The 14,907-nt window shown below is 55.7% G+C and overlaps 1 protein-coding gene across 5 annotated transcripts in view; it reads left to right on the forward strand.

The window, feature by feature from the left end:
* The window catches only part of ZMIZ1 (zinc finger MIZ-type containing 1), a 228,790-nt gene that overhangs the window by 110,228 nt on the left and 103,655 nt on the right, over positions 1–14,907 (forward strand). For all 5 annotated transcript variants that reach the window (XM_074374304.1, XM_074374299.1, XM_074374300.1 and 2 more), the window contains one exon: positions 12,891–12,999. In XM_074374304.1, coding sequence (XP_074230405.1) covers positions 12,940–12,999 — 60 coding nt within the window. In that variant the 5' untranslated portion in view covers positions 12,891–12,939. The remainder of the gene's footprint in view (positions 1–12,890; positions 13,000–14,907) is intronic.

Here is a 14,907-nt window from a genome sequence, read left to right on the forward strand (position 1 = left end):
CTTGCTGGGCCTTGAGTCCCTTTCGGCCCCATTCTGGGCTTTTGACAGATCTTTCCTGGTGATTCCTGAACCCCTCTGTCAGATCTTGCTATTAGCACGAGGCTCTCAGAGTGTAGAGTAAACTAATGAATTACAGCATGATTACACAGCACATAATTAACTTTGTAATTAATATGCAACTGCCACTTAAGCTAAAACACTGCTTATAGAGACGTACGGCAATAGTAAATCACAGGTCAGAAATAGCACTTTGGAATTTTCAAAAGAATGAGCGTAAGCAGGGAATCACTTAAGGCAGCAGGGCGAGTTAATTAAAAAGCAGATGAATAGTGAGCATCCTGCTTCATCTCAGTACCTTCTCCCTTAAGAAAGACCCCAATGCCGCCCTGCCAGGGGGCTGGCCAGGCCTGGTCAGAAGGGCCCTGGGCATGTGTGGTTTTATTTCCAAAATAAACAGGCCTTCCTTGCCCCAGCCCAGCCCACCCCCATGTCTTGGCCCTCTGCCCAGCCACACCGCCCCCGCTAGGCGCCTCGCTCTGCCCCTCCACCTCCAGAAAGTTTATGGCACTGCCCCCAGCCCAACTCTGGGCCTTCTAGGGTCTAGCCCCCGTGGTGGGCACTGCCAGCAGATCACTAAGTACAGCTTGTCTGCCTTCCCCTGGATTCTAGGCTTCTGGGACTCAGGGGTGCCATCTCTTTTGTTGTTACTTAATTATTCCTTTCTTCCTCACCCTCCTCCCAGAGCATTAAAGCTAGAAACCACCTTAGGAGTCGTCACACCCAGCGCCCACTTCACCAAGGCCAGACAGTTGAGGGGCTGAGGGTTACGGTCACAGGGCAATGTGGGCCCTGAGCTGGCGGGCATTCCTCCCCTGCATCCTGTTCTAGCCCTGTATAGGGCTGGGTGGGCCTTTGAAGTGAGTCAAACCTGGGTTCCAATCTCAGCAACCCCACCGCCCCACTGTGTAACGTTAGGCAAGTTACCTAACCTCTCTGGGCCTCAGTTTCCTCATGTGTAGTCTGAGCAATGATGCCTACCTCCAGGGGTCCATGTGGGAATTAGGTGAGAAAAACATGAGTGAAAGGGCCTGGTGCAAAGTGAGTGCTCACTAAATCCTGAGTGTCCCCTGCCGTCCTCAGAGGTTTAGAGGGTGCGGGAAGACGCACGTGACATCTCAATCAGTCCCATCCTTCAGGGGCTGAGAAAACAGGCCCGAGAGGTCAACCGTGCGTCCACAGCACCGCACATGTAACTAGCATGATGGGGCCCCCCGAGAACGGATGCGTGTCCAACCTGTCCACATGTCCAACTCTAGGCCGGGCACAGCCAGGGCAAAGCTGGCACGGGGCAGTGCCCAGCGGACGGCTGAACTGGAGCTGGGCCGTGTGCAAAGCCGCTTTCCCAGCCCCCAACCCCTGGATGGAGTGGAGGTAGCTTGATTTAGGGGACGGATGCCGGGCTCTGAAGTCTGACAGACAGGCTCGAGTCCCAGCTTTGCCATTTTCTGATCTTGAGCAAGTTCCTTAATCATTTTGAGTCTTATTTTTCCCATCTGCAGACGATGCGAATCATTCTGCGTCGTTACAAAGATAATTCACAGAAAACACCAAGTGCGCTGCCGACACACAGCAGATGCTCTGTGATACCTGTTACTGTTCTTCTTGTTCATAATTATGAACACGGCGACTTCTGAGTGGTTGCTGGATGGCTACCCACGCCCACAGCCCCAGGGAGAGAACACAGGCCTGTGCCCTCCCTTTAGAGTTCTTGGCTTAGGTGGGGCAGGAGAGCCAGCCTCCCCAGCCAACCCAGTCTCTGCCTCAGGCACCTCAGTTGACATTCCAACTCTGGCCTTTGCCCTTCCAGAAAGTGACCCAGGCCTCTCTCCTCTGGACCTGGGCCAGCCTTGCTGGGGGTGGGCAGCTGCAACTCCTGCCTGGTTGGGTACATCAAGGTGGTGGTGGCTTCATGAAGCTGGCCGTGATATTGGATTCAGAAACCAGGGCCCCAGTCTTCTCAGGCAGTGGGTTTCTGATCTTGGTGCAGAGGCCCTGTGACTTCTCTTCCCGCAGACACTTCAGTATCTGGTCCCCCAGCCTGCCAGCCTGCCCATCTTCCTCTGCAGTCTCTCTCCCTGCTTTTCAGCCTCTTCACCCTACAGCCACTCCTCTTAGGTCGGCATTTGTCAAAGCCATTTCTGGGGAAAACTAGCTCTGTGTGATTTTCAAATGTGTTTAGCGAAAAAATTGTATTGTGCTCTGGTCACTTTGAAGAAGGCCAGATTCTTTAAGGCCCTTCGACTGCCAGTGTGCCTCGTACTCTCCCAACGAGGGTGGGATATGCAGCTTCTCCCCAGCCCACCTGACCAGAGTCCTTCATTCAGGGGGGAGCTCACGAATCCGTGTCCAGGGCACAGACCTCAGGCCACCTGGTCTGGGGTGTGCTGGCCCCTGCCCCCCTTTTTTCCTGGAATAGGCAGTGTGCCCCCTCCGGTTTCCCTAACTGGACAGACTCCACATGGGCATCCAGGCACTGCTCTGGAGTAGTGGTGCTCAGCTTACACTTCCCAGAGCACTGACCCTATCCCTCCTTCCTTCTGGAACTTTCCACAACTGGCTTTTGCCTCAAGGACAGATCCCTCCCGCTCCTAAACCCGGCATTGTGGCCGGTGGGCACAGGACTCCTGCCTCAGCCACCCACATCCTCTGAGGCCTGGCACCGAGCCCACAGGGTGGTTCCCAGAGGCACCCATGCGAGGGACATGGAGCAGGCAGCCTCGCCCCCACCCCTCCACCAGAGCCCTGGCCCCTTTCATTGTTGCATCAGCTGAGCTTCTGCCTAAGATGTTGTTGCAAGATTAAAAAAATAAGTTTCAAAAATAGGTTTAAAAAAAAAGTTGAAGGTCTGCAGTGTCTAGGGTGGTGGCTTTTAACTCCCGCTCGCCCCCCAGCAAGCACCGGCTCCTCTCTGGCCCTGGCTTCCTTCTGCTGTGATGGAGAAGATAAGGCCCACCTGCCCCTGTGTAGAACCCATGCCCACATGCTTGGGGCTGTGCTCAGTGCTTCCTATTCACTAACTCTCTTAACGAACGCGGCAGCCTATGCAGTCGGTACCATTGTTGTTGCCTCCCTTTTACAGATGGGGAGACGGAGACAGACAGAGGGCAGCGTTTTGCCCCATGTCACAGAAGCTAGCTAGTGACAGAGCCAGGATTTGAACCCAGGCAGCCTGCTGGCCTTAACCGCTAAGCTATACTGCCCTGGGGAAATGAGGTAATGACGAGGGTCAGGTGGGGTTGTGACACCAGTGCTTTGTAAACTGTAGAGTGCCTTGCACAGTTAGAGTGTCAAGTCAGCACACATTTTTGGAGCACCTAGGGTGAATTTTTGTCTCTCAGCAGACATTCAGAAAGCATGTTTTCAGGTCGCCTGTGGGGTACCCAGCTTGTCCCTGGAGGGTGCCAGGGATGGGACCCCCACTCCCAGCCTGGGTCGGAGGTGGCCTAGTCCCTGAGTAACCTCATGCCCAGAGAGTCCCTGAGTGCAGATGAGATGACAGGCAGGGTGATGGGCACCAGACAAGGCTGACTTACCCCCTGTACATGGGCCTTCTAGAAAGAGGCAGGACTTGTGCCAGCGTCAGCCCAGCTGGGATGCCAAAAATCCACACGGAGCCATGAGGACTTCACAGGGCTTCTGCAGAAAAATCCACAGATGTTTCCCAGTGGGAGCAGAGCCCCTGCTCTGGGCCAGGTTGGCATGGCCTGCCATGATCTCCCTGTCCTTGCCCTCCCCCACCTCGAGGCTCCTGAAGCTCCTCCAGGCAGGCCCCCACCCTAGCTGTCTGTGGCTGCAGGCCTGCCCTAGACAGGCACCTGCAGGGGGTACCTAGACATGGTTGGGGCAGAAAACGCTGAGAAGTTCAGGGTAGCCAGAGCTCCCGAGGCCTGAATATAGGTCCTGGCCCCACTTCTGACCCAGAACAGGTACTTCAAGGCTCTGCTTTGCCTCCACCCCCACTGCTGCCCTGGGCCTCAGTTTCCTCATTATGTAAATGACAGATCTGAGCAAATCCCCAGGTCCATTCTAGATCTAAGCCAGGAGGACTGTCCCTAGAGCTGAAGCTGTTTAAGAAATCTGCAGGATATTTACAGCCTTCTAGAGGACACCAGATAGTGGTCAAGGAACCGTGGCTCCATCTCCAGCTTCATCCCACCCTGTGTCCTCTGAGTGCCCTCGGGGAACTGTTTCCACCCTCCCTCTTCTCCACTTCCAAAGCGGGGAAGGCATCTGAGTCTTTGGAATCGCCTTGAGACAAAGCCAGGCCAGAGCCACTGCACTGTCCTGGGGAAGGCCTGCGGCCCGGGCCCAGCACCAGACAGCGTCAGGCAGGACTGGGACTCCCTGTCTCAGCACTGTCCTCCATCGGCCAGCAATGACAGTCACCTTTCTCACATGCAGGGTAATTGGGACCAGAAAAGGAAATGTGAGGAAGGCTAACATATTCCCATGGAGAGCATGATGCAGTAGAACATGATGGGTGGTGTAACCAGGTTGGGGTTCAAGTCCTGCCACTGCCACTTCTCAGTAGTGTGACCTTGAGCAAGTCTTTGCACCTACGAGCCTCATTTTCTTCATCTCCCGGGTGGTAATAATGATTGGCACATATAGGTCCAGTGGTTGTTCGGTTGTTCAGTATCTCTTTGCATTCTGAGCAAACAAAAAGCAGAGGTGGCATAGCCTTGGGGAGGAGAGAAAACCCAGCAACCTTATCCAGGGCTGAAGCTGGCCCTCCTTCCCCTTCTGGGGAGAGAAGCTGTCAGTGAAAGTTCACTGTGAGGTCATGGATTTGGAGTACCGCCAGAGGGTGGCAGGAGAGTTTGGCCTCAGGGGCGTGGCCTGAGCCTGTTGAGACGTCACATGCCCCAGAGGGATGAGGCACACTGGAGCGCAGCTGGGATTCCCAGCACAGCGTGGGCCGGGACAGGGGCCAGCACCTTTGTCAGGGCAGCGTCGACACCCGTTCTCCCAGGCCGGTCATCCTCCCCTCTGGATTAACTCTTGTGTCCCAGAACAGGCTGTTGGGCAGACACAGCTGTGTGGGGCTGGCCCTCAGAAAGCCCTGACTCTGAAACACCCAGGGGACACTGTGTCATCCCATTAACACCATTGACACTGGGGGTGACTGTAGACGAGGATGAGCACTGGGAATTGGGTCATGGACAGAGGTGGGCCCACCCTTCTGGGAGCCTCAAGTGCCATGCCAGAGCGTCTGAACTCTGTACCGCCAGGTATGGAGCCCTGTGCAGTCTTGGCATAGGGGCACTCCTCCAAGTTGAGGAGGGGGAACCAGATTTGGAAGAGCTGTTGTCCGAGTTAGGATTTCCCTCTTCAGAGCACTGTGCCCTGCCGACTTTACTTACTCAGATTCTCAGCCCAGCGGGGCAGGGAGGGGCTGTACCTTGCTTTTGGACAGATGAGAACACAGGCTCAGGGAGATAAAGTGCCCTCCCACAGCCTCACAGCCAAGACAGTCTGGCTCTCAGGGCCCACCCCCTGCCCAGGGGCCTCGCCCCGTGCAAGGCCACAAGCTGGCCCCAGGGCCTGTGCCAGTTGCCCCGGCCAAGAATGGGCAGCAGCTGGTGCTGGTCAGCTGCCTGGAGCTGCCTCTTCCCTCCCTCTCCCCTCTCATGTTCTGTCCCTCTGCCCCTCCTCCCTGACTTCCCTGGGGTAGGGCACAAAGTCACTCTGACTGTCTGCGCTTCACCACCACCCTCTTCCTCTGACTCCAGGCAGGAGGATCGGGAGTGGAAGAGTCACCCGCTCTGCGACCACAGTCAGCTGCGGCACCTCTCTGAGCTCCTTTGCCTTTAAGATGAGGAAGGCATTAAACTGTATCAGTGCTGTCTTAACCTTAGTCACTTTTGTACTGTTTATACCCTGTTTAAAATGTTTCTTTACTCCATTTAGGTCTGCCATCCCTCCCTAATTTAACCCTATCCTAAATAATAATATCCAGGAACTCTCCAGTGATGATTGTTCTAGTCCACATACTCCACTATGAAAATGCAAAAGCTTTGCCCATGGACCACCTAAAACCATTCTTGTTCCACCAGTGGTACAGGTTTCACTCTTTGGGAACCCCAGACTGGGTTATCAGAGTATCTCTCAGTCTAAGATCTTCTGATTCTGGCTGGGTCATTGGGTTTTCAGCTTTTGCCACTCTGGGCTGGACAATGGCCATCCATCCATCAAATGAGGATTGCTGAGCACCTTCTGGGTACCAAGCCCCAGGCTAGGCTCTGGGAGTCCATAACCGGAAGACATCCCAGCTGACGGGGGAGATGGCTGCAAAGATACCCTGCTGGTCTGGTACCACCAAGATGGGGGTGTGTGACAGGGGCACTGGGGACATAGGAGTAGAAGTGAGTGGCTCTGCTGGAAGAAACCAACCAAGAGGGCAACCGTTGAACCAGCCTTGATGGATGAAGGGGGTCAGGCATTCTGAGCTGGGCAAGGGGGCAAAGAGGTGTGATCTCCAGAGCACAGTCCAGGAGATAAGGAGCAGCTCCACATGGAGGACATGGGATGCAGCAGGGTAGGAGGTGGGGGCAGGCCAAGGAGACCCGGACTGACACTGTCATGTGCAGGTCACCGCTGAACCCAAGGCCCCCGACATCTGCCCCTTTTGGAGTTTGAAGGGTAAAGGGGCTGGCTGAGATGGTCCCCTGGAACCCCAGGCTCTCCCACCAGGCTGAGCAGCAGGCAGATCCCAAGCTCCCTGGCCCTAGCGATGTCTCGGAACGCAGCCTCTGCTCTGCAGACTGTAGGTACAGCCCCCCACCCCTGCTGCCGGCACTGCTCGCCCCGGGGGATTGAGCTGCAGATGTGCACGGTGATTGAATCGTTTCTGCACACCGCTGCTCACACAGCTCCCCTGGGGGCCCGCCACTTGCCTATGCAAGCTGTCAGGAGATGTGTGTGCTTCATGAGTCTGGGCCAGCACTCGAGTGCGTGTACCTACACTTAAGTGTGCAAAGGAGGTACTTAAGTATGTGGAGTGTGCACACACATGTGCAAATGCCTCTCCCCTGGATGCATGTGTGTTAAGTGTACCAGTTAACTTGCTTCACCTCAAAAGTAAAACACACTGATGTTAGTACCACTGATGTCAGCCTGCCACCCTAGGGAGCTGCCTCCCGAGCTCCAGCACTGCCCTTCCCATGGGGCAGCTAAGAGCAGCCCCCTCCCCATTTCTAGGGAGGAGCCTGCTGAGGGCCACATGCCACTCCAACGTTTCAGAGGCCCAGGCTCCTCCTTAGACCCAGCGAGACGAGTTCCAGTGCCTCTCGGCCCTTGCCTCCTGGTGTCCCTCCCCTCCTTCGGCCCCTGCCTCCCATCCTGTCACAGGAGGGTACAGGACCAAGTGGTCCCCAGGTGCCCATTCAGCTCTCAACAGTCTCGCCTCTGAGCAGCCCTGAGAGCCTCTGGCCTTTCCTGAGCAGGCCTTCTGTGATCCGCTGAGGGCGAGCTCGCCGGCGCCCCCCTGGTGATGACAAGTGCAAAATAGAAGCTCTGCCCTTTCAGTAGCCCCCCCGGGAGTTGGGAAGACAGGGCCAATCCAGATGTCACCATCAGAAAACCTGCCCACACGCAATTAAGCCGAGCATAAGCGCAAGGAAAAGTGTGCAGCAGAGAAAGATACAGCATTTTCAGTCTTAGGTGACCCTGGCACAGCGGCATTCCCAGCGTGTCCTGGGCCTGCAGGCTTCGCAGTCCTGGAGGTAAGCATTCCACGCTTGTCTGAGATGGCGTTTTCCGAACAGCTGGAGCTCCTCACACCGACATCCTAAGATGTTGGATTTTGAAGGGCTGAGAACCGCTGGCCAGCCTTCATTTTACAGATGGGAAAACTGAGGACTGGAGGAAGGGACCGCAGGGGGTTGACCACCTGAGCACCCCAGCCATTCCGAGGCAGACATGTCAGGAAGGGCCGAGGCCGTGGGTGCACGCAGGGCCAGGCCAGAGTGAGCTCTGCTTGGGAGGGGGCCCGGCTGTGGTAGGCTCTGGAGCTGCAGCCACCACGGATGATTTGCAGCCACTTGTGGAGTCTTAGAGGAGGCCAGGCTGGGAGGAGGGAGGCAGCAGCCAAGCCCAGTGATGCTCCTGCAGCGGAGGGCGACCTCTGCTGGCCGCTGAGCGCTCGCCACTTCCCGACACTGGCCGGCATGCAGGGAGCCCAGCGGCACTGGGAAGGCCTTGGAAGCAAGTGGATGGGTTTGGGCAGGTTGGGTGGAACCAGGGGAGCATCTCTTTGGGTCCAGGCACAGCCTTGGGTGAGGACTTCCAGGAGGCTCTGATCTCCAGTCTTGGAGGAATGGAAAGAACGACATATGAATGGTTAGAAAGGCAGGGGGTTTGAATCTCAGCTCAGCACCATCCTGGCTGTGTGACCCTGGCAAGTCCCTTCACTTCTCTGAGCCTTTTAGGATTAAGTGAATTAGCAACTCACAAGGCCTGGCCTGGTGCCTGAACAGAGCGGGTGTGGAACAAATGGAAGATCTCAGGCTGCTACCTCTTGCCCCCATCCTTCAGCCTGCCTCTTTTCTCCAGGCCCAAGACATTCAGCCTTCCAGGCCTTGACCCTTTCTCTGAAGGGGCTAGAGCTGCCAGACCCGTCCATTCCTAGTGTTAGTAACTCCAGTTTTCCGTTGATCTTGGTGGTTTAAAAATGTCACCTGATCTGTGAGTGTCTCCTTAATCAGCCAGACATCTTGTTCTTTTATAGATTAAGACATACATGGCACACAGTTGTCCCTGTGATCTGTGATGTCTCTCCTCTCTACCCTCTGGGTCTCGCCGGTATCCCAGGCCCGGCCGTTCATTCCTGGTTCCTACAACATGGAGCCCTGACCTGGAGAAAAGCCCCCCTGGGGTCTAGACTCAGCCCAGATGTGCCATGTGACCTTAGACACATCACTTGTGGGCCTCAGACTCCTGAGAATAAATTAGCTAAACTCAGGGTGGTGGGAGACCTCAAAATACCTTTGGCCAATGACATTCTAAGCATCTTTGAATCCAGAAGCCAACTCAGTCCAGCCATTGGGTGCCAGACCAGGGTTGCCCGTGAGCCAGAGTGGAGATGGACCCAAACTTGGACAGTCTGTCTCCCCTCTACTGTTTGCTTCCTCTGGTGAGACCTGTAGCCCTGGCCATGGCTCAACAGGGGAGGACAACCTCAGGGCCCCCAGGGGCTCTCTGGGTGGGTCTGGACTCCTGGTGCCAGCTTGGGGCTTCCCTGGGTGGGCTGAGCATCTGTAGGCCCCAGAAACAATCTGTCAGTCATTTGGCAAGGATTTATCAAGGCCCCACCAAGTCTCTGACCCTACAGACAAAATGCTGTGCCCATCCAGGGAAAAGTTCCTACTTAAGAGACAGAGCCTCGTGAGGCCACCTAACCCCTGCTCCTCACCATCCTGCTCTACAAATGGGAGGAGCCTGCTCAAAGCCCCTCTGTCCGGGAGCACGCAGGTGCTCACTGCAGAGAAGGAGGGCCCTGATGAGAGAGCCCCAAACCTCCACAGTGCAGATTTCCACCCCTCTGGGCAAGCAGCTTCATCAACAGCACCCCCTGCTGGCCACTTGGGCCGGCCCTTTGTCCTGGTTGGCTGCCGCCTGCGGACAGGGGATTGAAGCCTGGGGCTTCTTTATGCTTCCCTTCAGGCTCCTCCTGAGCTAGTTTAATGGGTCTCTTTGGCTCAGCGTCCCTGCCCCACTGGCTGTGGACACAGCACTCTTTAACTGGGACCTTGGTGGCCATTGTTCACTCCTGCCCCAGGTGAGGGCTGAAAAGGCCTAGCTCCCTGTGTACCATGTGCCTGGGAGACCACCAGGGACACTTCCACTCAGGTGGTGTCTGGCATCGGGAACTGAAGTGGCCTCACCAAAGATGGCATTGTCTCATTCCTGTTCTGCCCCCCCCCATGTCCCTGCTTCCCCCACCATGGCTTGTCCTTGGCCCTGGGAGCCCTTGTCATGGGAGCTCTGGGTGAGGCTCTGTGCAGGTAAACTCAGGAGGAGAAACTCAGCCCCAGCTCGGGAGGCCTGCAGGGGTAGCAAGGGGAGTGACACTCGTCACTGCTTCTCCCTGGACACACACACACTTACGGCACTGCAGCAGCCTCCAGTGGGCACCCCTGGACTATACAAAAGTTTAGGGAAAGCCAGGATTCTGTAGCCCCTGCTACTATAAGCCCTGAGCCTCAGTTTCCTCATCTGTAAAGTGGGGATATAGTAACAGTGTCTATATCCAGTGCCTGGACCAGCACCTAATTTATAAGAGGAGAGCAACAAATAGTCACCTAGTAGGTGACATGGAATGGGTACAGGCTTGGACCAAGAGTTCCTTGAGCCCAAGAAAATGATTTCATTATAATCTCTCCACACCCCATAGATCTAGCAGGGTATAAAATATTGACGGTACTTCCTGAGTGAGTTGGAAGCATGTGTGGATGGGCAGTTGGAGAATAAAAATGTTTGGATGGATGCATGGATGAGTAGATGGAAGGACAGATGGATGAACAGGCATCTAGACAGATAAATGATGGAGAAGTTGGATGTCTGGGTGTCTAAATGTGAAAAGTGAGGTGAATGGAGGTTTGCTGGTGGGGTGAGTGTGGAAGAAATCAATGTGGGGGCACTACCCCCATTTTAACCTCTTTGCTGCAGAGCACCAAGATCAGGTGAACCCAAAAAGGATTTATCCAAGTACAAATGCCCGAATGACCTGGAAGCTCCACTTCTAGGAGTGTGTCCTCTAGATTAATTCGCACTTGATGATGTGACCAGTATAAAAGGTGATCCTCCAGCACTGTTTGTAGTAATAAAAATCTGGGGACGGCTCAGGCCTCATCACTCGGGCTGGAATGTGAGCCCCTGAGCAGAAGGGCCTTGTCTAGGGCCTCAGGTGTTAGAACAGCACCTGGCGGGGGCGGACGTTCAGATGGGCAGTTGGACAAATGATTCATCAGTACCTGGGATACTGTGCTGCCATTAGAAAATGAAAAGACTCTTTATGTCTTGATGTGGAATAAATTTTGAAATGTTATTAAGAGGGGGAAAAAAGCAAGGTCCTGATAGTGTATATAGAATACTATTGTTTTATGTTTTAAGGGGTGACAGAGGATAGTACACATAGATATTTGCTTCTCTGAGTCCCTCAGGAGGCGGATGATAGTGGTTCTCTCCAGAAGTGCCCCTGGGGGCAGGGGACAAGGCCAGCACTTCACCGGACACCCGTGATTTTTGAACCATGCAAATGAGTTGCCTTTTCAAGTACAAATGGAACAATGAGACGTGCTTTAAAGGAGCCGTGCGGTGAGGAGCTCCTTGGAAGAGGACCAGAGCTTTCTTCCCAAGGCTGGGGCCAGGCATGCTGTTGGTTCCCTCAACCAGGGTGCTCGTGCTGGGGGCAGAGAGTCAGGATGTGGTTGCAGGACAGGCAGACAAACACAGTCCAAGCTCCTTCTGGCCCTGGGAACTTGGCAGATCTTGGACCTCAGTTTCCTCATCTGTAAAATGGAGATGGTTCCAGTCCTACAGAGTAGATGTACGGAGTCAAGGAGAGAATGCAAGGGCCCAGCCTACAGAAAGTGCTTGGCAGATGGGACCTTTGGTGACATGACCAGAGACGAGGGGCCTGAGTGTTGCAGGGTAGCAGAGAAGGCCAGGGGCCATAGGTCTCTGATCAGCGCCCTGTGTCTGACCCATGTGTCTGCAGCCTGAAATGCCCACTGGGTTCTGGGAGGGGAAGCTCAGCCAGCAACGGGCAGACTCCTGCTTTGGCTCAAGGACCTGGACTCCTGAGCAGTTGGTGAAACAGAGCTGAACCTCTCCCTTCTCTCTCTGCCTCTCTGCCTCTCCCCCTCTGTCTCTAGCTCCATCTCTGCCTTTGCCTTCATAGCCTCCCCGGAGAGGCCTGGGGACCCCAGGGACTTTGGGGAGCCCAGAGGGCTTCTTCTGCGTAGCCTCCGCCTACCCCCCAGAAGGAAGTCACACTCACGCTCACATTCCCCGGGCCCAGCGCCATTCAGGTAGAGTGAGCCTGGTGAGTGTGACATCCATGTACCCCGACCACTCGGCCATGAACTAGCATTCAGAGCCCCAGTTCCTGGTTTGGGCGCTGGCACTGGCTCCCTGTGCCACCCCAGGTAGCCCCCTACCTCTCTCGGAGCCTCAGTCTCCTTATCTGGAAAAGGGGTGGTGGTGCTAATTGCTGCCCTCCTTCTTTCCCAGGAGAGCAAAGGTTAAAAATAGACTTGTGCTTTGTAAAGTGTGCAGAATTCTAAGGCATGGGGGACTCAGGAAGGGCACGTGGCACCCACGACCGGATTGTTGCCCTTACACTGCACACGCAGCGAAGGTCGTCACATGGTACGCTCCCCATGTACATGTGCACGCGCGTGCGCGCACACACACACACACACACACACAGCCACATGGAGTGAGCTAAGCCCTGAACTGGGAATCAGGCTGGGGCTGCCGTCCACACCACCACCACCCAACACGTGTGTGTGTAGAAATGCGTGTAAGCAAGCGTGCAGTTCCATGGCCCATGGGGGACATGCCTGCCCACTGCTCACATAAGCCACCCACCCAGGAGCACCTCCTGCCCTCAGCCCAGGTGGGGTTCTCCCAGGGCTGAGTGTAGGGAAGGGTTGGGCGGCCATGGTCACAGTTCCTCCTCCAGAGCGAGGCTGTCGGGGCAGAGGGCCCTGGAACCTGCTGGGAGCCACTGGGCCCAGCATGCCTGCGTGGGGGCAGGAAGGTGGCTACAAGGTTGGCGGGCCTGGCACAACCCTAATGACACCCGCTCTTCTGTGTCTTCACAGGCTGGACAACGTTCATGGCTCTCGGGTAGAACCCAGCGAAACGGCCAGAATGAATTCTATGGACAGGCACATCCAACAGACCAATGACCGACTGCAGTGCATCAAGCAGGTGAGTGTGTGGCCTAGGCTCACTCCTCCTCCTCTGCCAGCCTGGCACAGCTGGCGAGGGCAGGGCAGTGACGTGCTAGACTACACTGTGTAGCTGAGCACCCAGGTTGCTGGGTGGAGGTGACGGTAGGTGACAGCTGACTGCCTGAGGCTCCCGACCACCCTCCTCGTGAGAATGTGGCTGGTGTGGACCGGCCTAACACTGGCATCACACACTGGGGTTCAGATGTCAGCTCTGCCCTGTCCCTTTCGATCTCCTCCCAGCTGTGTGACTTTGGGCCAGTGTCATGCCCTTTCTGGGCTCTGCTGTGCATTTTGGGCTATTTTGAGGATGCAGTGAAGTACCTAATCTTCCCAGACCCGAGCTCCCCTCCCCTCTGCTTCGGTGGTTCTCTGTAAAGAAACAGAAAAGGAAAGGTCCTGGGAAACTCGATCATCTTACAGAAAAGGAAACCAAGGCACGAATGGGGAAGGGAGTCACCTGAAGTCACATAACCCAGCCCCACTGTTGGCCAGGAGGGCCTCATTCCAGAGGATGCAAGGTCCCCCTCCTGCCTATGCTCACACCAAGCTTAAGAGGCAGTTTGCCTGCCAGGACCCTGTCTGGATTGTTCAGAGGTGGAGAACGTTCTCAGTGGACTCAGAGGTCCCACTTTTAAGACGCCTGGGTGAGCCTGGGCAAGAGCGGGTGCCCCCCAGTGGTGACTAGGAGTGGTGCACCTGCCCTCTGAACTCAGCCTCCCTGCAGCCCAGGGTGGCAGTGTCCCTGCATAGACTCTGGAGTGTTATGTTATACCAGGAGGAAGCAGATATGCTGGAAGGGGCATGAGCTTTGACGTCAAACAGGCTTGGGCCCAAATCCTAACTCCTCTGTGTACCCATGGTGTGATTTCTGGCTTGTCCCTCTGTTTGTCTGAGCCCCGGTTCCTCCAGTCAAATGGGGCCAATGAGGCTGACCTCATAGGACACTGTGAGGATATTATCGGTGAAGCACGTAGCCCAGTCTGGCGCATAGCAGGCAGGTGACCAGCTAATACGTCTCAGCGACAGGGAAGGGAATGCTGCTTAGGCGGGCTTAGCAGGCAGCTCAGGTAGCCCCCATAGGCCTCCGGCCTCAGGACCCCAGCCAAGCGGGGGAGGGGGGGCTTACAGCGCCACCCCGACCCAGCCTGCCTTCCCTGAACACCAGGGCCCAGTGGAGCTGAGGCTGGTCCATGGGAATGAGAGATGTGTGTCCTCTCATTAGCATCAAGCAAAGCAATCTCGGAAGCCTGTGCTGGGTCTGAGGAGAGGAAATTGAAGAAGACTTGTTACAGATTGAACTCAGCTGAACAGCTCTCCCAAATGCCAATTATGCCTCTGTTCACAGTCATAGAATAGAAACCAGACGATGGGCTCCTCCTCCCCAGCCCTTCCCTCCTCCCCAGCCCTTCCCTCCTCCTCCTTCTCCTCCAGGCTCTGCGGAGCTCTCTCCCAGCTCTGCCTTTGACCCAGTTTCTCCTGCCCATGAGGGATCAGCTGTCAGTGGCTCCACCCCTAAAAATACAGTCAAGCCCCTGGGCCTGAGCCCTTTATGTGCGGGCCACACAGCTCTTCCTAAAACCTGCTCACAACTTGACTTTTCTCCCTATGTCTGATTCTGCATCACCAGAAATTAGGATGCCCTTTACTCCCTGGACCTCCCAGGGGTCTAGCATAGGCAGAGCCCCACCCAGAGGCAGCCCTCTCGAAGCAAGGTACCCGGGTCTCAGATTTACCAGTCAGCGAGCCTGAGTCCCTGGTCCACCACTCACTGGCCTCCTGACCTTGATTAAGTTGCCACTTCATCTCCAGTCGTCTGTAGAATGGGCATCTTGATGCGCGCCCAGCCAGTGGGTCCCTGAGCGGCTCAAAATCCAGGGATTGCCTC

Source organism: Camelus bactrianus, chromosome 11, assembly GCF_048773025.1.
Source record: "Camelus bactrianus isolate YW-2024 breed Bactrian camel chromosome 11, ASM4877302v1, whole genome shotgun sequence".
NCBI lineage: Eukaryota > Metazoa > Chordata > Mammalia > Artiodactyla > Camelidae > Camelus > Camelus bactrianus.